The 27718-nt window shown below is 33.7% G+C and overlaps 1 protein-coding gene across 30 annotated transcripts in view; it reads right to left on the bottom strand.

Moving 5' to 3' along the window:
• RIMS2 (regulating synaptic membrane exocytosis 2) overlaps positions 1-27718 on the bottom strand; it is a 448611-nt gene that overhangs the window by 165965 nt on the left and 254928 nt on the right. For 27 of the 30 annotated variants that reach the window (XM_053937000.1, XM_053937028.1, XM_053937046.1 and 24 more), the window contains 4 exons: positions 27229-27359; positions 24388-24559; positions 23688-23841; positions 8854-8922 (listed from right to left, as the gene is read on the bottom strand). In XM_053937000.1, the coding sequence (XP_053792975.1) occupies positions 8854-8922; positions 23688-23841; positions 24388-24559; positions 27229-27359 (526 nt within the window). Of the gene's footprint in view, positions 1-8853; positions 8923-15935; positions 15963-23687; positions 23842-24387; positions 24560-27228; positions 27360-27718 lie in introns of all 30 variants that reach the window. The other 3 variants (XM_053936996.1, XM_053936987.1, XM_053937010.1) reach the window with 1 other exon arrangement.

The following is a 27718-nucleotide window of genomic DNA, read 5'->3' as shown; positions in this document are numbered from 1 at the left end:
TGAACCCTATGGGAGGGACTCATGCTGGAGCAGCTCATGAAGAACTGGAGCTCATGGGATGAACTGACATCAGAGAAGTTCATAAAGGACTGTCTCCCATGAGAAGGACCTCACTCTGGAGCAGAGGAATAGAGTGAAGGGAGGAAGGAGCAGCAGACACAACATGTGATGAAGTGACTGCGACCCCTACTCCCATCACCCTGTGCCGCTGAGAGGGAGGAGGCAGAGAACAGGAGTGAAATTGAGACCAGAGAGAAGGAAAGGATGGGGGGAAAGTTTTGAAATTTCAGGGGGTTATTTTCTCATTATCCTACTCTGATGTTATTGGTGATAAAATAATTTCTCTGAGTTGTCTGTTTTGCCTATGACCATAAGTGGCAAGTGGTCTCTTCCTGTCCTTATCTCCAGCCACAAGTCTTCAGTTATATTTTCTCTCCCATGGCCAGCTCGTGAGGGAAGCGATGGAGCGATGGAGTTTTGGCAGCCACTTGGCACCTAGCCAGGGTCAATCCATCACAAATAAATGAGCAGCGAGTTATTATAAACTTCTAGATATTGAAATAAAAAAACATGATTTACAGTACAAGAACAGAGAGAAATATTGTCTTATTATCCTAATAATGCAGATCTGTTGACATAAAAGACAGAGACGGTTCTTTGAATTCTGCATACACAAGGAAAATTTGTCGCTTTTGGAGATGGAAAACAATCTAGAGTAGTAATATGAAGATATAGGTAAATCCTTTGAAAAAATCAGCAGTTTGTATAATATTTGGTATGTACAGACATCGAAGTATGAGGCGAATGAGCAATATCATAAGATTTTCTAGGTGAATAAAAATAATGAAGGGCAAGGTAATCAATTAACAAAACACAAACTAGAACCTTCTTTAAAATTATAAAAAATGCTAAAATAGTCTATAAAATTCCTAGAAGTGAGAACAAGTAAATCTAAATTATTGAATTTATAAATCTGCACATAGGAACAAATTAATCACTTTGGAACAAAAAGCCTCTTCCAGCTCTAATTTGTTATTGTAGTTGACCAAATGAGCAGTATTGTTGCAATAAATTAAAATATATGACTTTGTAATTAATTGTCAAGTCAAATCCTGATCAAATATGTGCTTTACATTAACTTGGAGGTAGTCATGCAGTGCTTTCTGGTAACTAACATTGGTACTGATTCCTTATGACAATAAAAAAGGCAGAAACAATCAGCATTCCTAGCAATTTTGTTAAATTTAGATAAATTTTTGCTACATTTTTTGAAGAAAACTATAGGTGTTTAGCTGTGATCAAAGAAACAGATTAATAATCTAATAATATTGTTGGCAAAAAAAAAAGACATTTATAATGCATTTACCTAAAAAAAAAAATTATATTTACAAACTCCTCTTTTTCCAACAGTCACACATTGAAAAGCAATTGTTTGAGTAAGACAACCCACTAACATAGGTTAATGAAGTAATTTCAAAGTTATCCTTCACTTTTGTAGAGTTAATGTAACTCTGATTTAACTGCCTGTATTGTAGGTACAATTTAACTTCCAATTTCAAAAGTATTGCACATCCTGGAAATAAGGTTAGAGAAGTTAAGTAATACATTTTCTTGTGAAAAGAAATTATAGACAGAAAAGACAGGTCATAAGGGCAGCTTGGCCAATGAGTTGCTATTGAGCACAGCAGATAGTTATTTATAGCAGTAGTAAAAATAGGATAAACATTATCCTGCTTGCAGCTATAAATATTGAGTCATTACCATAGAATCAAAGGCTCTATAACTATGGCAAGCCTCTTAAATCAACATAGAGAGTACACAGAACCTGATAATCAGTGTAGAGATAATCAGTGGCAAACAACTGTGAGCTGCAGACACCTCAAAGACAGACACATGACAAAGATAACTGCAATGCCACCACTTTCCTCTGTCATGGGAAGGTTTCATTAAAAACTGATACATATGAAAAGAGGGATTTTACAAAGCACACTAAATACACCTTCTTCAGACCTGAAGTTTTAGTTTTATCTGATTTAAGAGAGACTATTAATATATTTGACTTAAAGTATTAATCCACACAGTATAGCTGTACTGTACTAATATTATGCTACACAGGATACATGTTCTGTAAATACTGATGATTGAATTATTAAATTATCAGTCTTTCAGGCACAAAATTGCAGAAAATCACAAACTTCCAAATATTAGGTTCACATCAACAGTCCTAAAATAGCCCTAAAAAGAATTAAGGGAAGCGTACTAATGAAGATTTTAATTTAGATGCCTTGCTGCTTGATTTACTTGAAAGAAACTCTTAGTACAAAAATTGTTCTAGAAAGGCAGTACTAGAATGGCTGCTCATCACAGGCAACGAAATTGACTTGTTTCTGACGCTAAGTGGTGTTTTCTCCACTTTAACATCTGTATTTGATTGAAGTGTCAAGCTTTCAGATATTTAACTTTTTAATACTCACAGTGGTTGGCTTAGAACAAGCATTAATTAAAAACAATTATATAATCAAATTGCCAGAAATGCATAACATACCAACATTTCACATATGGGCACTTTGAAGAGAGTTCAGTTCTTTCATACAAATGTGCTCAGCTTCTGGGGTGATTTGAACATCTAAACAAAGAGTTTAGATGTCCTCTAAAAAAAAATTGCTGACAGTCACTGATCAAATAAATTGAATTATTAATATCTGAATACTTTATAAGTTGAAGATACATTATGCATTGCTTTGGGGAGTTTTTTGTATCAAATATTATTCTGCAAATATGGGAAGAATGAATGTACAGTGAAAGGAATCAGTAAACATTACAGAAGGAACAACTGGTTACTTGCTGCATAGCAACTCAGTTCCTCACAGGTATATTTAGCTCTACAGCACTAAATGTATTTATGGGCCTATTACACTTGAGACAATTCTTTTCTTATGGAAAAGCATTCCCACTCAACTAGAACTTGCTAGTTTTCAGTGCTGTTCCTGTGCCCAGAAAGACATGCAAAGCTTGAGGAAAAAACCCCAAACCACCACAGGTACTATAAAGACATTTCTTCTTAGTTAAGCACTCATCCATGCATATTTGCATCTGTCCAGCAAGTCCTCCAAATTACCCTCCTCATCACACTGTTGATTTGAATTTATCAGTCTTTTCTTGCTATATTTCCTTTACTTTCTTGCTACATGCTTCCTTTCCACTAAGAGAATCTCTGATAGGAATGTAATTTCATTGCAATTTTCATTGGTTTTTAATGCCTTTGTCACTCCATAGATATAGGACTGTAGTAAAATATAAACTAACACACCAAGTTCATAGTTCCTTAACTTTCCTCAAAGAGATTGCTATTGATAATTAGTAATAATCTGAAAATAAAACTTGAATCAAGTTATATCTGTTCTTTCAAAGTAGAGTGATACAGCTTATATTTAAAAATAGTTTTGACTAGTTTAAAGAAATGTATTGAGAGAATTTGGATGTTTGAAGAGAAAGATGATTTTTCAGCTGAGGAAATGATACTGATGAATTTCTTTATTTTTTTAAAAGTATTACATTCCAAATTTAAATAAGGGAATAAACATGTAAAATGGAAAGTATACAATAAGAAATAAAACTAAAAATGCAAAAAAAAGCTTGAAGAATTATAATGATGTTTAAAGAACTTTAGGCATAGAGTTGAAAATAATGTATACATTATGTGTTTGAAAGAAAGGAAAATGGTTAAAGATCCACTGATCTAGGCAGCCAGCATAAGGACTATTTAACATGGCTTGAATTTCAGTTTGGAAGGAGGATTTTTGTGATACACAGACTAACATTTTTAACTCAAAGGAGAGCCCAGAAAGAATAGATTTTAGAACAGGGCATTTGGTATCAACATACAATAAAATAAAAACCTTATCAGTGTATATGTCTGAAGTTGCTGGGCTTTTGGGTCACTACAGGCTCCCAGCTAGCTTAGGGCTAGCTGGTGAGCTACAATGAAATCTGTATTTTAGTAGGGATAGAAGTAATCCATTCTATGTGCTAATGCTGTAAGAATCTTTCTATAGGCAGTTGATTTCAATCTGTAACCAAAGTGTTTTCTGTATCTGCTTTGAGAAGCAACGATCCACAGGATTCAGGCATAAAAATTCAGCCCACGTTATCAGCAAATAGAGAAAAAGACATTTCCTCTGCAGCAAAGGCTGAAACATGACAGTGTTTTGAACAAAGGATTCCTCAGGTGTTTTGAGAAGTGAAGCAAAAATAGATAATTTCTTTTCATTCTTCTTCAAACACAGAAATATTTTTGTAAATTCCACAATAATTTCTGTACTGATGGTTACTATTTTTTTCCTAATTTACTTGGCTCTAACTATCCTCTGAATAAATATCTTCTTTGTGTTCTTATTTGCTCCTGAAACATACAGCTATCTTCTGCATAATGATAAAAACGTATCACTATAAATGTTTTCCTTCTCAAAGCTGGAGACTGCATTCTTTTACTCGGAAAAGCTCTTCTCTATAGAGACTTGTAACACAGTCTATGCAGAATTCACTGCCTTACATTCTTCAATGATTCATTTGTTGCTTCTGTTGAAACATATCTCAGATTGCAAGTGTTTCATAATACGTAATCTGTCGTAATGCAGATGAGATATTGGTGTAGAACTGAATTTTAAACATTGTTATCTTACTTTATATTTTAGTGTTGCAAAAACAATAGGTGAGAATTTTATGATTAAATGGTCTTGACAATACATGTCTCTATTCATAAAGTCAGACTCAGTAGGCTGCTTGTATTCCCTAGGTTCCCAGATACTAGAAAGTATCTGGGAAGAAAACTATTTAGAAATTATAGTCCATATTCCTTGAATTTGTTAAATGCAATGCATGCTTAACTTTGGACACTAGAAAAAAAAAAAAAAACACCCAAAAAGCCAACCTGCCTTTCACTGAGTTTTATTTATTTTTATAATATAAATGATGTTTTGTAAACCTTTCTGGCATTAAAAAAAAATCAATATAAAAATACTGTATGGCTTTTATCAAAAATGACATTCGAGCATTCTAAAGGGCAGATGTAGATGCTGATGTACTCCCACACAGAACTGCTGGTGACAGACAACTTTGAGGGCCAAGGTTTATTGTTCAGGACAGCAAAAAAAATGCTTTAAATTGTTTGAGAGCTATGTATAACCAATATAAAGACATAACCAGAATGGCTAATGCTGCTGATTCCACTATCTTATGGTAAGATTAATGACAGCAAAGATGAAATATTAATAAAGACTCTATTCTAGTGTTTCCCAAGATGAATGTACATTATAGTTGAAGAGAGCTATTTTAGAATCTAGTATAAATTTGCTTTTTAAATACGTAATATGTTATAACTCTTTGTGACAATTGCTCTTGGAGAATACATGTGTAGCCAGAAAAAATACATTGAAATTTTTCAAGCTGTTTATCACTATTTTTTTAAAAGCCTTTCCTGTTGACAGAAATGACAGACTGAAGATTACTACATTTGTCTAAGCAGGCTAAGATCCAAGCCACAAGAAGTGATAGATTTGGTAAATAATTTTTCCAAGAGGTCATAAAATCACAGAATGGTTTGAATTGGAAGGGAACTTTGAAGGACATATAGTCAACCATTATGAATAAAAGTAAATTGAAGAGGAGCAAAGACATAATTTTTATTCCTCTTAAAGGTTTCTGGAGTTTAGTTCACAAGTGTGATACTAGGAATTAATTTTATGGAAAGGATCGCTGAGAGTACTCGAAAGATGTTTGCAAGTTTACTTCATGTAATGCACTATTTATATAGCAGACAGAAGAAGAGCAAAGTGTCATGTTAAATAAAACCTGAAAATACAAAAGGAAAGAACTGGGGTAAGTAAAAAAGAAAGAAAACAAAGAGAGATAAATGGTTTCATGCAAACAGTGCATATATTTAAACCAAGATTGTGATGAGTCTACAAACTAATAGAAGAACTTCAAACAATTGAGGGAATGATAAGGAGAGTGAGTAAGACAAGACAAGACTAAACCAGAACACTGACAAACATAGTGGCAGCAGCACAAAAAAAAGGTAAGGCACTAAATTAATATTTCAAAACCTAAACACCATCAGATTTTCCTACCCACACAGCCAGGCTGAATTAAAATGCAACTAATGTGTAGAATTGTTCAGCAAAAATTCAATAGAAGATCATAAAAAACTAAAGGTATGTCAGAAACTCTGTGGGTATTCTCAGCTCTGTCAGAGAGAAAGAGAAAGGTTTTCTAACCAGGAGAGAGCCTGGGAAACAGTTGGGAAAGAATGTAAATAATTCTCTAATCTATCTTGTTGTTCACATTGTTTATAGATAGGTTCTGCCACTGTGCGTCATTCACTGCACACCAATGGTGTGGGATGTTTTTACTCTAAGACCAATGAAATTAATCCGCACGATGTTCTCTATATATAGAGCAGTACATTTGAAGTAAAGGAGAGAGTTCATTTTCTTAGCCTTCTGATCTGGAGTTCTTTGTTCCCATCCTGCCCAATGGCGTCAAAACTCAGGTAAGGGAAGTAGGCTCATTCATTGAACTGTAAAGACCATAATTTTACAAGCTGTCAAAAGATAAGTTTATTGAATCAAAGTTGTAAATCTAGGTGTTTCATAAGAATCGTGCTGATGTTCAAGCACCTGGTAAAAAAAATCTGCAAAACTTGGTACCTTTTTCCAGGACAGGAAAAAAATTTCACTTTCAAAATGATGCTACACTGGGCACTGGGCACAGAAATATATCCATTAAATCCAGTTATTTCCTACCTTTATTTTTAAGCTCCTAAATTAGATTGATACATTTTTAATTTAACTGACCCACAGTAATATGAAAGCCCTTATTTTTGGGAGGAAAGGCAATGTAAAAGCCTTAGAGACTACTAATTACAGACAGAAAGCTCATCAAAGATTGAAAGTACACTAAATAGGAACAAAGGGCTTCTGAGGATGGCTCCTCTTTGGTTCCAGTACTTCACATCACTCTGGCTATCTAACCTTCCTGTGTTCTGATTGTAATAAAGCAAACTGGGAATGGGAATATAAAAATGCTGTAAGTTTTCCTTAATAGTTTTCTAAGTAAGGTAATAATCTGAAAACTGAGCTTGGTACTGTTTGAAGATAAATGTTTTAAGGAACATAGAAATTTTAGCGGTTTTGCAGGCCTAGTGTTCTTTTTTTTATCTGGTAAAATTGCTGGAACCTTATCACAAATATGACATGCCCTGTTTATATCATTAAGTCTGTAAAATGTTGTCAGTTTATAAAAAGGGCTTTTTCATAAAATTTACATGGTGTTTATTATAAAAAAAAAAAAAAAAAAAAAAAAAAAAAAAAAAAAAAAAAAGAGAAAAAGTTATCTCCTTAGCTCAGGAAGTGCAAGACCCATAGCATGGAATAGTAACATACCAGGGTCAAAAAATAAGCACAGCCTGTGAGCTAACCATGAAATAGCCTGTAAATAAAAGCATAACTGTGTAGACAAAACAGAAATGCATCTGTGCTCAGACTGGTAACAGATTTTTAAACAGGACTAGGCCAACTCATATAATTAGATAGTTTACTAAATGTCTGGATTGATCAATACTTGGCTTCACACCATCTCACAATATTCAAGATTGCCTATCTTGCAATATTCCCTCTTTTATTTTATTTATTTTATTCCCTCTTAGTTCCAAGGTGAGCTGTATTCCTCTCATTCCTCTTTCCTGTCTCCCCTTCCTTAGCCTCCAGCAGAACGTTCTGTACCCCGTTTGCTGATGGTTGGCTGTGTGGCAGGAACACGCTTTGACTGACCTGAGCGGATCACGCTCTCACAGCTGCTGCGTAGACCAGACAGATTATACTGCTCAGCCTTTCCCAAACCCCACTGTCTAACACTTGAGCTGGACCTCACCCAAGAGAACCAGAAACTGTCTAGCACAGAAAACCCTGTGTGTTAAAAATCTCCAAACAGCAGCAGGGTAACAGAATATACACTGAGATGAGTGCCCCACTCTGTGCTGATAGCAGTAGCCCTCAATACTGGTTAAAGGTGGCACAGCTGCCTCCTTTGGACTGGATACTGGGAAAAATGCTTTCCTGAAAGAGTTGTCCAGCAATGGAACAGGCTGCCCAGGGAAGGGGTGGAGTCACCACTCCTGCAGCCTTTTAAAAGATATGCAGCTGTGGGACTCAGGGGAAAGGTTTACTAGTGGACTTTGCAGTTCTAGCAGTTGGACTTGATCCAACCTAAAAATGTCCATGATTCTATAATATTAAGATTTTTGATGACTACAATTCTCTATTGTAGTTATCAAACACATATGGTTATGATTTTATTGTTTTCAGCAATGATTATTTTTTATCTGGTATTATCTTTTCTCTGAGGAGACATATTCTTTGACATGATAACTTTTTTCTCCAATACTTAGTGAAACAGATTATCTGCTATCTCCTGTCCTGCCTTAAACGTTCGTGTTTCAGACCTTTGGCAGTGTTATTATTCCATCATGAAATTTTACAGGATATATCAACAACATATGTCTGTAAAAAAAAAATATATGAACACTTCTTGACATTTATTAAAAGCACTACCTTTATGCCATTTGTATCATTATATAAAAACAATAAGGACATTCACACACTGACTCTTTTTCCCGCATTATTAATTTTTGAGATTAGATATGCACTATGCATAATATTTATTTTGTGTCTCTTAGAAAAATATATACTTAAGTTGCACTTATTTTTCATTAGAAAAATATTGCAAAATTCATAATAAATTATAAATAAGAAATATTTCTATTGAACTTGGATAAGTAAATTTAAACATTAGTACCTGAAACAACACCAATTCCATCATCGCAGTCATAATCAGAGACTTCACTATCACTGATTCTTTTGGATCCTGGAAAAAGAAAAGACATGTATCATTTTCCTTCCTGTAAGTTAAAACTATTCTCTGTCAATAATACTTAAATTATTGTATGGATTTCATACTTTACCATGATGCATTAGCATCAGTATATAAAGGTAATTATTCATTATATAATTGTTGACCATATATGACTGCATGAATTATTTCAGCTAAATCTTTAAAGTAATATAAAATGAAATGCTGAGATACATCTCCACCACATTGCTTTTATGAAATATTTTATATAGTTTATATTCATTCCATATACACAGATATTTGTATTCATTCTGTACAAAAACTGGCACCACACTGTTCATCTTCCAAGTTTTCATATACAAGGCACCATCCCTCCCCGAAGTCTCTAAATAACAGAAAGATTATTAATAGCAATAATATTAAATGCATGTAGTACTTTCTTGAAGTTCTTAATAAGGATTATCAGGAGAAAAGGCAGCTTCACACATATAGTGTGCCATGGAACACAAGCAAACTATTAAATGTATACCTGCCAAAATATCTAGAGCTGAGTTGGCAAAAGCAGATTCCACTTCCATGATTAGAGCCCAAATGTAGGTCACACAGGAAAAGTAATTATGTCAGGTTTTGTTCAGCCTAAATTTACTTCAGTCTTCTGTGGCATCTTTTAAACAGTATTTGATTGCTGATATCAGGGTTAAACACTGGCATGCAACTGAGAATTATTAATTTATTTCTTTTAAATGTGAAAAAATCCCTGTTCTTCAGCAAGATGGTGTGTCTATTTTAAGTTTCTGGCCATCTAAAAATGGGCAGTTAGAAGGCAGAAACATTAATTGTCACCACACCTCCAATCACGTGAAAGATTTTTTTTTTCCTGCCTCAAGACAAATTTTCTGAAAAATATAGACACAAAAATAACCGTAAAAAACTTGGAGTAAACCTAAAGAAGCCCAGGACAAAGCAGTCGTAATGCTCTATCTGGGTGAGTGGCACAGAAGGATGTCTACCCTCCCTTTCCAGAAAAAAACTGGGAGAACATGTACTGAGAGTGGTTTTGACAAAAAATAAAAAGTTTTCAATTTAAAGAAACTTTAGAAATTATTTGAATTATAAGAACTGCTGTCATTTTTTAGACTGTTGATCATTTGTTTACCTACCCGCTAGAGGATAGTGAAAGGTCTTTCTTTAGCAGAAAGAATGTGCTTACAAGATCTGAGACTTCTCCTAAGCCATCCTGTTTACAAGAAGCAATTAACTTATTCTCCATAAACTAATGTAATTTCATTTTTTGTCACAGTATTCTCTTGGCCTCTGTAATATTCTGTGTCAGTAAATTCTGCAGTTTAACTATGCATTGTGTGAATATATTTTTCACACATATTTTATTTCTGTTATATCATTTCAGACAATGCCCTCCAAGTTTTTATATTCTGAGAAACATGAATCAGCATTCTGTGTTCTGCTATAGATAGCTCTTTGGTTTGCATTTTTTAAGCTGAAATATCATTCTTTAATTCCTGTACAAATGCAAACCATTCCATATTTCTGATTGTTCCTGCCGTATTTGTTTGTATACTTTCTGTTTCTTCTGTGCCTTTTAGGAGAAGTCAGAAGTCACTGCAGCAATTAAGATGTGGGTGTATGAATTTGTAATCTAGACTGCAGACTATTTCTTTGAGGATAAAAATTTCTCAGTTTAAAACTTATTCAGCTAAAACATGGTGTAAGTGTGAAATGTGCGAATTCTTAGAAAACAATATAGCCTTAGAAAACAATATTATGCAATTTCAGTAAAGAAATTTTAACTGTGGTTATTTAATTGCACTAAAGGTTGATGCTTTCCTCACAAATAGGAAATTAAAATTAGTTCAGGGAAAGTCATGCAAATCTCATATGGTAGCTCAATTTATTATAAAATTTTAGAGATAGCCATGCTACAATGGGCAGAGTACAAGTATCTTTGAATTCAAGAATTAACAAGTAAAGTCTTTCTCTAAAACAAAAAATTATAAGCAAGTGATGACAATTAGCACTCAAGAAAACCTAGAAGATGAGGGTAGAAATGATGGAAAAGATTTCAACCTCCTCTGATTATTTTCTTAATTATAGTACTACAAAGGCTCAGTCACTCTTTTTCCCCAAAGAAAGCATCCATTCCACCTGTGATGTGTCCCTGTTGCCATTTTCAGGAGAATTTTCTACTGCTGTAGTGATACACATGCCAGTGAGCAAGAAAGATTAGTCTCCATTCTTCTTAGTCACTGATTCAAATCCAGGTCCATTAAATGAGGACAATATTTGTGACCAAATACTAAGCAAGAGAGACCTACTAGCTGGCTGGGCTTTGGCTGGGACCTGAAAGGCAAAAGCCCCCAAAGGGAGTGGAAAGCAGTGGGATTCTGTCTTTGGGTAACCCTGACACTGATCTTGCAGTGGGTTTGATGTGCAGAGATGCCAATAATGTTACTCAGGCCCTATCAGAGGGAGGATTCTGGAATGGGAAGATGAGGGCAATTGAGTTTGCTGATGCGCATCACGTGGCTGCTTGGAAAGGTTTTCATAATGAAAGATGTAAAAAGGCTGAATCAACTATGATTTGAATAGATGTCATTTACTAATCAACTAATTCATTCTTATGAATGAATCTAATTAATTACAATTGAGGTTGCTTTTTATTTATGTTTATATTTACAGCTAAGTACATCCGCTTTAACATATTTTTAGAATATTATATTCTGTATTCAGGAGGAGATATTTGCATCTTTGAGGATGAAAATAGTCAGCTGTTGTCACAGTGGGCTCTCCACTTCCCAGCTGTGTAGCTAAAATTATATATTGCTGTAGTCACAGGATACATCTGGCAGAGAAGAGACATTAAGCTACAACAGACCACAGGTACAAAAGACAGGGTTCTATTATCTCTCTCTTTCTCTCTCTGTCTTCTCAAGCCACATACACCCATTCCAGAATGTCCTAACATCTCAGCTCTACATCATCTTCCAGGATCTAGAGATCCAAGCTTCAGGGAGGAGCCAGTGCAAGAGAAAGTGAACAGGCCAGGATTGAGACCTGCCCAAAGGATGGGAGTAGAAAAAAGAATAAAAGCAAGGGAAGAATCAGATTTCAGTGATTTCTCAAACTGTCTTTGCCACTGAAAAGCGGGAGTCTCTTGTAACACCTGACATCCTTAAATATGAAAGCTTCATCTGTAAGATGAGATATAAAGAAGCTTGTTCAGCTCAGATCATCCACTCGATCTCCTCAAGCTGCTACAAGCCAGCTCTAACTACTAACAGACTTAACCAATTGAAAAAAATAATCATGTTTAATATTTTTCATTTCCGTAAAAAGTAATTTTAAATGATAGTAAAGAAGTCAGAAGAAATTTAAAGCAGAATTAATGACTTGGTTTCATCTCTGGCAATTTTTTCAGGAAGGGGGAAGGAAAGCAATGCTATGTCAATTAAATGTGTAATATCAAGAACTACTGCCCGGAATACATCATTTCTGCAAAAGAATCAGATTATACATATTTAAAACATTCAATTAACTTCAGAAATGGAACAAACTAGAAAGTGCACAGGTCAAAACCTTTTATTGAAGCAAGTATTTGTAATGTCAGTATAATTGCTGGCAGATTAGTTTAATATTTCTTTGAATTTTTGCAAGAGTAATTTAATCTGCTTTATATTAATTTTAGATGGTACTTTTCTTTTTAACCTATTGATGATGTAAATGTGAAGATTTAGGCATGTGCCCCACCTTAGCCATGTCTTTTCAAAGTACTACTTCATTAATTAATTTGGAGCACTGATTACAAAAAAGAGAAAGAACAAATCATATTTTATCTGTGAAGTGTAACATTGAAGCCTCTCACAAATTATTGCAAATTAATATTGTGAATTAAACTGTTATTTAGTATTTAGTTAATATCTTAAACTCTTTGATATATACGTTATAAAATATGGTCCTAAAATCAAGAGCGAGCAGTTTAAATCCATTCTTATATAAATTCAGAATTCAGTAAAAATCTTATATTCAAGGATACATTCATTAATGTAGAATGAAGACATTCATTCATGTCTACATTAAATGAATGCATTGGTGCCAATGGTTTGCCTGAAGTTAACCCACTAGTATGTTGTTTATTTAAAAAACTTTATTGGAGGTATTATTCAGCTTTTGTCTGAGAACTAGGCAGTAATAGATGGTAAATACAGACTTTCAAATCGCTTCCACCCAGATTAACAATTATTACAGTTAGGGACGGAAGGCAAAATAGATCCCATGCTACTGTAACCCTCAAAAATGCCTTAATTCAGCACAACCCCAGCCCCAGTGAAATCAAAATATGTATTTTTATTCCATTTAGCAAGTTTGAGTATCAATAAAACTTTTTAGGGGAGAGTTTTCTCTGGGGACACTGGAAAACCTCCCCATCAGAACTTGTCAGCATTCAGCATCCTCCTGCCCTTCCACACCTCCTTACTCCTTCCCTGCAATGCTGCTCAGGCTACCACCTCACCCAGCACGACAGCTCTGTGAGAACATGTGCACAGCAGAACTGGAAGCTCACAGCACTCACAGGGTTGGGGAAAAACCCTGTCACCTAAAAACCATTAGGACCATGATTTTAAATTTCAATTCAGCAAGTACTTTCTATTTAATTTTTTATTATTTGCATTTTTACTTTCTATTACACAGAAAAGGAATTTATAATACAGTAGTTTCTTAGTATAAAAACATTTCCATTTTTCATCCTCAGGGATGAAGTAATAAGAAGTAAAGAAGTAATAAGAAGTAAAGAAAAAATAAGGTGTTTCATTTAATTTCATTAAGGAAACAGTTTTGGGGGTTTTTTAAACTTTCATTGGATGCAGTGTTGGTGGCAATGGAAGCTTCAACAGCTTGAAAATAAAAAATAATATGGGAACAATTGAAAATTGTTTACAGAATATTCTTTGGTTTTCCCAAGCCTGTCAATGTTTCAAAAGCATTCAGACAATGTATTTAATAACACGCTTTAGCTTTTTGGAAGCACTGAATGGTTGGGCTCTTGGACTAGATGATTGTGGTAGGCCCCTGCCAACTGGAATATTCTATTCTATTTCACCAGAATCACATTTCCCTCCATAGCAATATTCTAAATAATTGGAGCTCTCCCAGATGAATGAAACAATATGCAAACATAAATATTTTCTTACAAAGCAACCAAAAATCTGTGGAGGGTTCCAAAAAACCTTCTGCCTTCCACATGACAACTGAAATTGTCCCACAGATTTTCTTAACTCTCTTATGAATATACAGAGGAAATAATACAAAATACCTTCTGTGCTTCATATAGTCTCCACAGACATTTCTGATAGACCTCAAGAAAACACAGGAGGTTCAAAGCTCTACTAAAGTGCATATGACCAACTAACATAGTTATCAAAATGAACTAGGACAGGGAATAGAATGAGAAATAAAATTAGTGTGAGTCAGTCTAAATACAGAAGAAAGTGCCAAGTTTATGGCTCAGGAATTCTGTGGTTTTTTTGTGGAGAAAGAAAAAAAAAGAAAAGGAAAAAAAAAAAGCAGACCAGGCTCCCAATCCTGTCCCTTACAATGCAGGAAGCTTTTTACAAGGTTTTGTGGACTCCCTGGGGCAACCAAGGGTGGTGAAGCATGCTTGCAGTTCCTTCCCTGGAGTTCACAGAAGGCTTTCACAATCACTTAAAGTCACTTAGCATTGCCTGTATTTCTTCTATGTTCAGAGCTGGCATATAAGCAGCCCCAAAAGAGTATCATAACAACTGTTTTAAGAATTTGCTCTCTGATATCCATCCAGCCTGTGCCCGAGGGCCCTTAGTGTGAGCTAATTTCACATGCAGTCCTGCTGTCTCCATGTCAGTCACTTTATCATCCTGCACATAATAGTGGGGTTTAGAGGCTTTCAACCAACTTTATCTACACTGACAGAGTATAAATATCAAATTCTATTAAGTTCCTAGAGATCTTTGAAAATGGTTAGAATAGGATAGATGAGAAAGATAAAAGAGAGAGATACCACTTCTAGACAGAAGAGAGAGATACAAATTGGAAGTCCTTAATCAAAAAGAAACTATCCAGCTAAAATTTGCAGCTAATCCAAAGGTGAGCAAGTCCACAGATGCCGCACCAAACTTGGTCTCTCCCCATATGAAACTATTGTAAAACATGAGAAGAATGTGGGATTATTTCAGGAGAGAAAGGAGTAGAAGAAATATGGGAGAGTGAGATTAGATGTAATGGAAAATGGATTTTATTACTACTACTCTCAAGAAAGTTCTGCTCTAAGGGGATTTTGTTTCTCTCCACCATGGTATGGATCTGTTTTCATAACAATGTGAATTTAATTTTTTAAACATAACTAAAAGATAATTAGTTGAACCAATTCTCAGAGACTCCAATAATTAAAACTGCAAAAAGTCCTAAATGAAATGCACTACAAAATTTAGGTTGGTAAAAACTGTATGTTATTAATTTACTTATATTTAATTAAGACAAATTCCTTAGATAGAGCTGGATTTGTAATGGGGGATTTATATCAACAAGAAACTGTAAAAATATATACCAGTGTAAATACTGATTTTGCCAGTACTTCACTTACCCCATGTCTGTATCCTAATAATACTTACACTAGTTCTCAAACAGCTGTAACACAATAGCATTCCTTTTAATCCAGTTTAAGCAAGATAGCATTTTCCTAGTATAGTTAATAAAGCTCACTACAATTTTCCTACCATAGCTCTACCTAAAATAAAGGCAAGCAAAGCAAGTATGGTGTTACAATATTGCTCCAATATCAATACTGAGACATTAACAATAGAGAAAGAAAGCCAACGAAAGACCTATTACTGAAAAGCAGACAAGAAAAGCCAAAGAACTTTTATGCAATTTTTAGTATCTGCACAATAGGTAGCAAAAGCACACCAATAAAATATCAAATTAAATTTTGCACATATATGGAAGCAATAAACATTTCTGACATGCTGAAAATTTACCTGAATTATATGAATATAAGCCTTTATCTGGAAAACAAATATTGAAATGAAGTAGCATCAGGGAAAAATACATGAATCAGCACATGTAACAGGGATGATTAGAACCTTAAACATTTTTATAATTGCTGCCAGAGATGGAAGAGTTTGATAGTGTAGGCCACAATCCTTCAAAATGAAACTCAAGCAGCTAAGAGAAATTAAACCACAAAAATGCCAATCACTTCTGGATCAACAGCCACAGAGATCTAGTAGAGCAATTTCAGTCATTTCCAATTTTGCAATAAAATTGCACACTTTTACTATAAGTGTTTAACTTTTTAAGGGCAAAATGTATATTCAGCTAGGCATAAAATATGAGCTCCTACCCTTAAAAATATCACACGCTTCTGTTGGCACTGCAATACTAGCAGAACTTTCCCAAGATGTAGTTTTGAATCCTACTTTAAATTTAACAGACTCTGAAGTGATGTGCCAGTCAATCTTCTCCCTCCTGCTAGGTCTTGATCTGGTAAATATGTACATACATGAGAACTTTAATTACATACTGTTGTTACCACTGAATTTTAGAATCCTGATATGAGCTCAATGATTAAATACTTGCAATACCTGATTTATTGTTTGCATTCCTTAAGTCCAACTGGTTTATGTATTTTAGCTTTCCAAACAATCATACCAAGTTTTCTAAACTGAACCAAAGAATAGGATGTGGATATCTGGACAATTCTGGAAACATGAAATGTTAATTGCATTCATAGATTTTGAAATATGATTTCCATAAGATGTCATAATACAAAGAAGGCAGGAAGCCAGAATAACATTAATGATATCTTGTCATTAGCAAGATTTTATGAATTTTTTTATTCCTTGTAGTTAAAAAGCTCACAGACACGATATTAAACAGAAAAGAGTGCCAGTCTGTAAGTAAATGATGCACCTCAGATGATATGATATGACAGTGTTAGAAAAAATTTCAATTTTTTTCCAAATGGTGCTGTTAATGGATTCACTGGATGACTAAGTGCCTTCTGGCAAGTCACACTTTTTCTGACATCCACGTACTAACTATTCTAATATGTGGATCATATTACTAAATCACCTACTACTTACAATTTCTAACTGTCTATATTTTCAACTTTGGTTTCTTGATAAATGTAATACATTTTTATGTCCCAGACCCAGAATTCCACTAGGCAATATAATTTCAAAGTGAATGATGGGGTTTTTTTCAGCGTCACTTACAACCTTTTAGATGTGATTTATTGTTTAACTTCTCTAATAATTGTATTCCTTAATACTAATCTCTTCGGTTATGAACTTCATTAAAAATTACAATTATTTGGCTACAAAATTATGAAAAAATGGTGGTTAGGGACTTTGCCTAATTTACCCTGACAATATCAGGTGTTACCCAAACACCAACAGTGGAAGCGTGTCACATGCCCACAAAAAAAATCTATTAACACAGTCTAGAAATTATTCATCTAGTTAAAAATTATGGGCTCTCTGAATTAAACTGCTGGATAGATCTTCAAAAGTGTAGAGCTTCTTGAAAAGCACAAGAATATAAAATTAATGAGATTATAATGGCATCAAGGACTAAGAAAGCAATGTTTGTTTCTATATGGTCACAGCACAGAAAGGAAGAAGTTAGAATAGTATTAAAACCATCTGAAAACTTCATTACACAACAGAAGAGTAGTTTAATAACATGATTTTATCAAGTATCAGAGAAATAAGGTAATTCTCTTAAACTGCTTCAAAACAGGTTTTTAAGTATTTTTGTAGTTTAATTACAATTTAGTAAATTAATATCCTAAATGAGTTTCTTTTATTAGAAAAAGGAAAATATTTTGATAGTCTAAGGCTTTTTAGACATCCCTGTATCATGTTAAATACCTTTTAATTAAAGTATTTAATAAACCATAGATGTACAATAAAATATAATAAATAAATAATAGATGTACAATAAATACTGGTATATATATCCATAGTCTGTGAACAAAATATCAATGCATGCAAACAAAGATAACATGCCCAAGGCCTGTGCTTCATTCAAAGAAAGATAAAAACTAAGGAAGAAGCATGAAAGAGAAAATTAATCGTCATTTTGGCTCTCTAGGGTAAAAATCATGTAATAAATTAATTATGGCCTGTGCCACTGACCATAAAATGCTCCATATTATAATTTGGAAAAAAAAGTCTCTGACGCATGTGTCCATTAACTACAATTCACTTACCTACTAGTGAACAGCATTATTATCATTTCCTCAAGTGAGGTTCAGTGACATTCATCAAAAATTATTGTGCTGACTTCCCAAACTCACAACAAACTAACAGGAAATTGCTGAGACAGCAAGATCCTGATTCTGCAATAAAATGAGCCTCTACAGAGCTCCAAGGAAATGAATAATTTTCAGTGGAAGAAGATTGGCCATCATTTCACAGGAGTTTATATTTTACAGATTAAAGTCTCCGATACATTTGTAATTAATTATTGTAAAATTTGAATGATTTTGGTACTGGAAAATGTACATCTTGATGTTCTACAATATAGACTTGATAGCTTTACCATTTAAAGAATGGAAGAGAGGGACTAAATTAACAGCTATGATATTCCTCCTTGATCAGATGATAGAGCCACAGAACATTCAAAAACTAAAAATTGTCAGCACTCAGCAATGACAAGTCCATCTAAAAATGTTTTTCAAAAATTAATAAGGAATGGGATTATTTATTTTTTAAATCAGTCTATCTGTTTGATTTTTTTCTAGTCAGATTTAATAATTTTTATCATGTTAAGGTCTCAGCATTGCTGCAGAAAACAGTCTGATGGAAAAATGTACAAAGTAAAAAAGTGAAAAGATATAACAAAATTTTTCATGTTTCTCAAAACACTTTGTTTACACATTATAGATTTTCTTTATTCCCATCCAAAAAATTAATAAAATTTGGAAAAAAAAAGTTATATACAGCTTTTTGCACACCATATGAAGATTTTTTGAACATAACTGTACTCAAATTTTGCCCCAAGAGTTTAAATTTTCATTACTGTAATTTCTCTCCCTCCAGATTTTTTATGGGCCTGCAGAATCATGAAATTCAGTGAATGAATTAATTGATTAATTTCATTCTAAAAGTAATGAAATTCTCTTTACAAGAAAACTACTCCAAAGTCTATTAATTTACATTTACTTTAATTTTGATTGATTTTTTCTGGTCTTCAGAGCTTGGGAAAAAAAAAAACATTTTTGACTTCTACATGTTGATTTTCAAACACTGTAATTTCTAAAATATTTGAGATCTTGTTCTCAGCAGAGTTTATCTCCTATAGATTTATTACTTTTCCCTTACTGAGGATGCTCAAAATATAAAATTTTTATTTTTCAAACCATATTGTGAATTCTCATGGTATTTAAAAACTGTAGAGACCTGCTGCTGTACAGACCTATGCTGCAGCAAGAGACCTGAAAATGTCTGGTTTATTGCTATACTCACATTTCTTCTCATTTGCACATTTAGCAGTTACCTACACTGCACATTGCACTCTCTGTGGGCTTGCAGATCAATAATTCAGACAGCTTAGTTTTAAAACCACAGAATCTATTTTAGAAAACTAGTGTTTTCTTTTCAATGCTAAGTATTTTGGGAAAGTCTTAAAACACTCAGAGTAAAACAAAATCTGCTTCAAAAACAAATTCAGCATCAATATAAAACCAAAAAAAATTGTTGTTCTCCAAAACAAAAAATAACCCGATATTCTTTCTCAATTCTCCATGATCAGCTCACATTGTACAAATGCTCACATTACATGGATATAACTGTAAAAAATGGAATAAGAATGCAACATATCCAATTTGATTTCTATCTCTATATTCTGGGCTCATGGAGAGGAACTAATTTTAGATACACAATCCCATAGTATAAACCTTGTTTGATTTCTGTGTCATTCCTCAACAAGTAGAAATACTAACAATAACTTGCACATCTTAATAACCATGGACAAAGCACCCAAAGCACAATCAATTTTGTATGTATTCTCCAATAAGATTTTTAGCTAATGTGAGACAGAAAAATAGCCTACTAAAAATGGGAATTCCTAAATATTCTCTAAAATTATTTTTAATTTTCTGGTTACAGTCTTTTTCAGAGGCAATATAAAAAGAACTTCAGTTTGGCTGTAATTCTAATTAATGTTGTTGGAATTCTGGGTGTATGGTTGATTTTATGGTAAATGTTAGAGAAAATGAAGTCATTTTAAAAACTCACTTTGAAAGTTGAGCACAGTAAGTAAAAGAGACCTACTCATTACCCCACATTTCTCATAAGAAAAAGCTTAAAATATACTCATTGGATCAGGTTATGAAAATCTCAAATATAATTAGCTGAAAGAGCTAGTAAGTCATAATCCTATGTTCTATATTAGTTCCAGTTTCTAAGTAGATGTCTGTCAAAAAACACAAAGGAGAAAGTATGGGAATGATTCTTTATCACTAGGAAGTTACTGGAATGTATGGATCAGAGGACTGGGAAAGAGAAGGTGGACAGCTGACTTAGACCAGTCAGTACTACAACACACTGCCCACTCAAAGGTATTGAGAGATAAATATATGTGGAAACTAAGCTACTGTCTCTGAAATCTGGTTCCTAAAAAAACAGCATATGGGGCTCTGTGGGAAGCTTGCACTTTGCTACTGGCAATCTGTAAATACAACTTCACTCTCAGGGCTGACAGTCTGCTCTTCTTCAGGAACATTGCAATCCAGTGATATTAAAAAGAGAATAGAAGTGGTAAATGTAGGTGGTTCATTTAAACTACCTTTAGAGAGTAACACTTAAGTATTGTCTTCAAATAAATAAGTTTATCCCTACTCGACAATCATAAAGATAAAAAAGCTTAGATGTGTAATGTGTATTTATAAAAACAAAAAACAACCTTGTAATTCAAAATATCTCTCCTGTCATTTCTCACACTAACAATTTTTGGGGGTATTCAATAAATTCTTTCATCACTGATTCTATACATAGAGGCATTGCAGAAAAGAACAAAAGGTAGGAGGACTGAACTGCTCAGATTTTGCACCCCCCCAAAACTGAAATCAGCCTGCTTGATAACTGCCCAGTACATGTTCTAAGTGCTTTGAAAAACATTGACAAACATGCTAGACATGCCTTGTTCTAGAGATTTTCTTCACATTGTCATAATGTGCTGCTGGATAACATTTTCTGTTTCATCATATACAATAATGTTATTGAAAGATACAAAAGCCTCTTCAGACAGCAGAAACTAATATATTGATTTTATACTCTTTTTACTTACACCTCAAAAAAAAAGTTGAAACCCTGCACTTCTATGCGTTATTAATATAGTATAAATATTTCACTCGGTGAAGACAAACAGTCTTAAGAGGTGCTGTCTGCCCTTCACCTGTCCCTGGTGATGACATTTAGATTGGGAAGAGCATTTTTGGAGCCCATCTGGTGCAGTGCCTCTTTCAGCCTGGCCAACCTACACTGCATTGTTTACAGCCTTGTTCAGTTGAGTACTGGATCTCTCAGTAGGATATTGCACGACCTCTTTGGACACCAAAAAGTACTTTTATTTTCATTTCAGAGTTGTGACAGAAATAAAAGAAATATAGTATTTTCCCATTGCTAAATGGATTCTTCTACCATAGCTGAACTCTGATCAGATACTAAATTTCCAGTTGTATATTTTTTAAGACTCCAAAAAGCAAGGATTTTAATTCCAGGATACCATGTTCTCTACATTTAAAACTATCTGTTTAAACTGAAAATTATTTATGATACACAAGGATTCAAGACATGAATATATTCCGAGGCCACTAGAGAAAATCCTTCTTTATAGGCTCTCTATCTCTATACAAAAGGAAATAGTATAATTTAGTGTAGGAACATGTGAATTCTCCAGCAATAATAGTGAACATCTAAAATTGCTTATTTGATTGAAGTTTTTTGAACCTGAGGCTGAAAAACTAGGACCCTGGGAATAGTCAGGCTAAACTGTCTTCATTGAAAAGCAAGACTTCTATACCAAATCTTAGTATTTCACCAAAACAGAAGTTTTGCTAAATCCTTTCCTTTATATTTACAGACAAACATGTGCAATTGTTCAGTTGAGCACATTATGAGGATTAGTATTTATTAGTTATTTTTTATTACGTAGTATTACTAGATAAAGAAACCTGAATGTCTTTCATATTTTGAGTCAATATCATCCAACAGATCTTTACTCAAACATCACTAAAATATGTTAAAAAATAAATCAGAAATTCATTCTTAATGGCAATTATTTATTGCACAGACAGAAATTCTGATAGTCAAACAGCATTTGTTTGTAGGACTGAATATTCCCTTAAAACCAGAATTTCACTAACTTTACATACAAAGAATTCAATTGGTCTATAAAAACAGTTGATGGAAGCTTCTTAAAATGTGTTAAAAGATGGTGTAGACCATATAAGAAGTATAATTTAAAAACTTTAGTTAAATAACAGTCATGGCATATGAGAAGACTGAAGAGGATTGAATTGCAATAGAACTCCTTATCTTTTAACTATCACTTCTTTCATCCTTTTGGGGACAAGTATAATATTACAGCTTCAAGGCTATGCAATGTAAGTCTCCGACAGTGTGTCTATTCAGAATATTATGATATGGAGCATTTTAATCCTTCTCACCATCAAGTGCACAGAAGCAAAACAGATCAACTCCTTGAAATATTTGTATACAATGGGTTATGTAATAAAGACTCTACATAGAACATATGAAATATCCAAGCTTGCTTTCATGACTACACATAAGTTTCTGTGAGTTGGTGTGAAACATGCACACATGTTCACATACAATGACTCAAAGAAACTCCAAGTAAATCTTAAAAATTGGATTTGGGCTGTTGTTGTGCTGTTAGGGCTTTTTTGTTTGTTTTGGAGTTTTGGTTTTGTTGGGTTTTGTGGTGGTGGTGGGTCTTTTGGGTTTTGGGAATTTTATTAATTTGGTTGGTTAATTTGGTTTGCCTTTTTTTAATATAACTGCCAACTGGTATTTTATAAAGTTTATTCAGTGAAGAAGAGCTTTAAATCACTGGCAGTATTGAAAAGTTAAACTGGAGAAACCATGAAGTATTGAATAAGCAGATTTTTCCCCTTCACTGTCTTATTCTTATGTATCTATTTATATTACCATATTTTATATATTCTATTTTCAAAATATCTACTGATAATTACTATGGATTGAGTATAACAAACTCTACAAAGTAGAATTTTTAAAGAAATTCTATTTGTGAATCTAAGCACATAAAATAATATCAAAGCAAGGCAACAGGCCATAGTATTAATTTATCTACATATGATGTTATACACAGGTTACTTTTAAAAGTACAAGCTAAAGAGAGAGGTTCTGCAAACCTACTTTTGTTTAAACAATGAAATTATGAACATAATACAAAAGAAAGAGCTTCATGATAAAAAGAGCACATTGCAAAAACTGAGATAATTTACTCGAGCTGAGGATCTGAACTGAGTTGTCTTATAAGAAAAAAATGGTGTAATGCGCAGTGGCTGATACGATTTGTAGCACGTCAGACTCTCATCAGTAACCACAATGATCTAATTCATAACAGCTACAAATTAACATAAAAATTCTGTCAGCTTTCCATTCACAAGAATTTAATAGATTTTATTATGCATTAATCAAATGAACTATACACAGTGTGTAAAACTAATAATAACCTACTTTGTAACCTCCGTGTGGGACTCTCGCCATGGAGCTGTCTGCGTGGCAAATATGGTGAGGGATGGGGAAGTGGCAATGAAGAGACATCATGTGTTTGAAGTTTGTACCAGTGGGGTTCATCATCTAGTAATGCTGTCTCTAACTCAATAAGAATCTAAAAAAGAAAGAATGGTTAAAAGTAGGAAAGCATTGCTGACAGAATATTTTAAAATAAGCATACTCATAAATTTTATTCTATTATTCTCTTACTGCTAAGGACTTGTCTGAAGTAATATAAAAACGTTGCTTTAATATGAAAAAATCTCTTGTGCCTTTTGGAACACTAAATATATCAAAAAATCTTTCACAAAACCCTTATTACCTTATGAGAACCTTCACAGCTTTCAAACAAGTTAATGAGCAACGTTCCAAAGTTTTAATAAAATATGACTATGGATAATATGGATTTTAATGAACAATTATAAAGTGAGAAACCACATTCATGCTGTTACTAAAACAGAAAAAACACAGAAATAATCTCATATCAGATTTATGTGATACGTGCGAGATTACTATTCATTTACTACTAAGTGAAAGAAAAAATAAAACAATAAAACCAGCTTTGCTTTGCACAGTTAGTATTTTTTTTTCGAAAATACTCTATCTATACATGAGTATGATTGCAACTGCATTTCTATAGCAACTACCAATACTTGTATACCTCTCCTAAAAATTCACTTTCTTCCTCTCGAACTCGTGCTTGGTCCCAAAGAGTGATTTCTAACATTCGTTCTCTAAACTCTCTCCGATGAACTGGAGAATAAATAAATGTCTGATTCCACTTAGGTTCCAATGTTTTCTTTACTGTTTTTGTTCTTCTTTTATTTTTATCACTGAAAAAAACAGTTAAATATTAAATATGCTCAAAACACCATTAAACTGCATTACGTATATAACAGAAAATAGGAAATCTTAAATCAGCAGTTCAGTTTGTAGGATCATGGGTACTATAATCTACATCATGAATTTTCCTTTATTATAATGGTCAGTGCATATATTGAGGATAATTAGTAAGTTCATATTAAAAGCTATGGTTAGGTAATTTCAAGTTTATGTGCCAATTCCAATTTTAAGATGTTTCCCAAAAACTACAAATGTTTTAATGTGATTTTGGGTTTATTCTCTTTTATTTTGGAAACAGCATTTTATAAAATAAAATGTATTTCCATAAATGGGATTTCCACAAGGCACAATCTGACAGTAGAAGATCTCTACAGACAACATTGGGCACAGCAAACACCTGCATTTCAAAAAATGATCCAGCTGGTTCAGTCAAGTTCCAGTCCTACAGTGGCTCCCTCCAACTGCAGAGCAGGAAGGAGCAGCTGGCCCACGTGAAGGAATGGTCAGGGAGCTGGGGGCAGTGCAGGGTTTTCCTGGCTAAGGGCTCCTTATCCACCTGGGAAACCAGAAGCCCCAAAAGTGAGTTACACGTTCTTTTCCAGCAACACTGGAACAAACAGTGTTCTCAAAACAGCTTCCCAAATCCTTTGGTCACTCCAATGAATCACCCAGGCTGAAGGTGGACCTCCATTACGAGGTGAGGTCTCCAGGCAAGGCTACCCTGGCAGCCTTGGCTCCGGCTCCAGGGTGTTGTTGAAAGCAATGTCTTTTGCAGAATATTTCTGCTTGAAAGAATTAATATTTTCTGATTAAAACAATTTTCGCTGGAAAACACCCACACTCCTCCTACTGAGAATACTGACAAGAGTCCTCATAACAATGCTTATTTTAAACCTGCTGATTGCTGCATAATGCAGCTGCCATACTCATTTATAAGGATTTTTAATAGGCAATGCAGATGCAGTCCATTCATTAATAATTGCAATTGTAATAAAGTCATTGTATTTCTGAACTGCTACTTGGAAATTGGATCAAAAAATTGCCTAATAATATTTTTAGACACACTATTAAAAAAAATAAATTGTTTCTAGCATACAAAAGGTTTGTTTACCCTTGTGAACTGAAATAATTTACACTGTACAACATTTTGCAATTAAATTTCTTAATTCAAAGAGAATTCAGTATCTTCATCTAATTAAATGCTTGACTTACTTAAGAGTATTTTACCTCCAGCATGTTTCTTTCTACTACACAAGAAATATACTGTTGCTTACTTAGCTTTTAAATCTAAGGAAAGAAAATTAATTTCTACATCAGAAAAAAACCCACAATTCTATAAAACAAATTGCTGATCATAAGCACATAAAACAACTAAAGAAAGTTCTGAATACTTCTCATAAATGAGAAAAAAATTATAGATTAATAAAATTTAATGTCAATATATTTTTTAGTTATAACAATTTACATTGTAAAACATTGTGAACACACTTTTGTTAGCCTATTAATTACTCATTACTATTGAAAAAGCAGGTAAGATAATTGAAGCAGACCTGATTCTCAGTTTAGCACAGCTTCAGCAGCTACAAACACACTACAGCAGTTTGAATAAACTAGAGATCTGAACCAACTGTTCAAATACTGGTGACCTTGAGAAAATCTACCCAAAACCTTTTAATCATCAATGACACAGCAAATTAGGTAGTCACAGAAAATTTGCTTGTCAACATATGGTTTACAGTGAAAGTGAAAAAGCAAGATCTTCCAAAATACTAAATAGCTTTAATTCCTGCTGAAGCCAAATGGGAATCTTCCTTCTTTCGCTATTTGGAAAAGCAAAGGAAATAAAAATACCAGTTACACTCTATTCTACAGATTCAGCAATCCACTGATCTGTTATTTTGAGTGACATTAAAGCTTTGAATTATTTGGTTGGTACATTATAAAATAAAGGTAAACATGTTCCCCTACTGACACAATCTGAGGAAACATCAAGTAAAAAAAATAAACTGGAAAACACACTATCTCTTCCGCTGTTTTTCCCAACACCTAAATTGATACACAGAAAATCATGGACTAAGAAGTGAAGGAGCTTTTCAGGAATAGGGGTCCTACCACAGTTTAATTTTTCTGAAGTGCATATATTAAACCATCCAGATTAACACGAGTCCTGTGCTTTAGGGAAAGTTTTCAAAGTGCAAATGGGAACTCTCAGCTGAGTCCCCTTCAGCATTAACTAACTTATACTGTGGACAAAACCTATTGCTGCTTTATTGCATAAAGTGGGGCAAACCAAACTGCTGGACTCATCAGTCGAGAAATTTATGAACCTGACTGTGTAGCATCCTCTTTGCTCTAAAGAATAACTAGCATATAAAGGCATTATAATACACTAATAACATTCTTTGCAAATAACAGCTCCCCATGCAAAGACATATGTTTACCTTTCCTTTCCTTTTCTATTCAGCATTTTATAATATAACCAGGGAAAACAAGTTTGTGCTTAGGGTTCAAAGACACCTTGCTGTTACATAGCATGTTCAACACAAAAGCTCAGCACTGTAAGCTTTTTTCCATGTAAGTATGGCTGATAAGTTCAGCTGTGCATGCCACCTGAGTATCAGACTAAATCAAATATTCCTTGACTTTGTGTTCACCCTACCTTCTGTCTGGAAGAAAGTAAATTTTAACATAAGGATTCCTTGGCCTCCCATCTTCCCTTGAAGGAAGATCCTTTGCTCCCAGTATGGTCACTATTAACTGATGACCAACCTTGTCATACCACAGTTTTATCTGTAGGAAGAAAATATTAATTAGTGAACTTATTTCTACAATGAAGTTGCATATTAATCCTTAAAAATAATTTTGCTCATGAGCTTCTATTTATATTGGTTACTTAAACAGAAAATATTATATTCTACTTTTCATTTATAACAAAGAATAAAAATAAGTTAATATCGTAATAGCTTCAGTATATACCAGGAGTTACTCTTTTTTTAAAACCCTGTACTGCAAGTACCTTACTTCACACTAATTGTTTTTTACATGGTGCTCTGGTTAGGATTATTCTCCCTTGTATTGTATTACTTGCATTACTATGGTATTCATATATATACATTTCTGAATTTCTGAGTTTATGCACAATGAATTAA

Source organism: Vidua chalybeata, chromosome 1 (assembly GCF_026979565.1).
Source record: "Vidua chalybeata isolate OUT-0048 chromosome 1, bVidCha1 merged haplotype, whole genome shotgun sequence".
Classification (NCBI taxonomy): domain Eukaryota; kingdom Metazoa; phylum Chordata; class Aves; order Passeriformes; family Viduidae; genus Vidua; species Vidua chalybeata.
The sequence above is the reverse complement of the archived record's forward strand: the minus strand, read 5'-3'. Positions and strand labels throughout refer to the sequence as shown.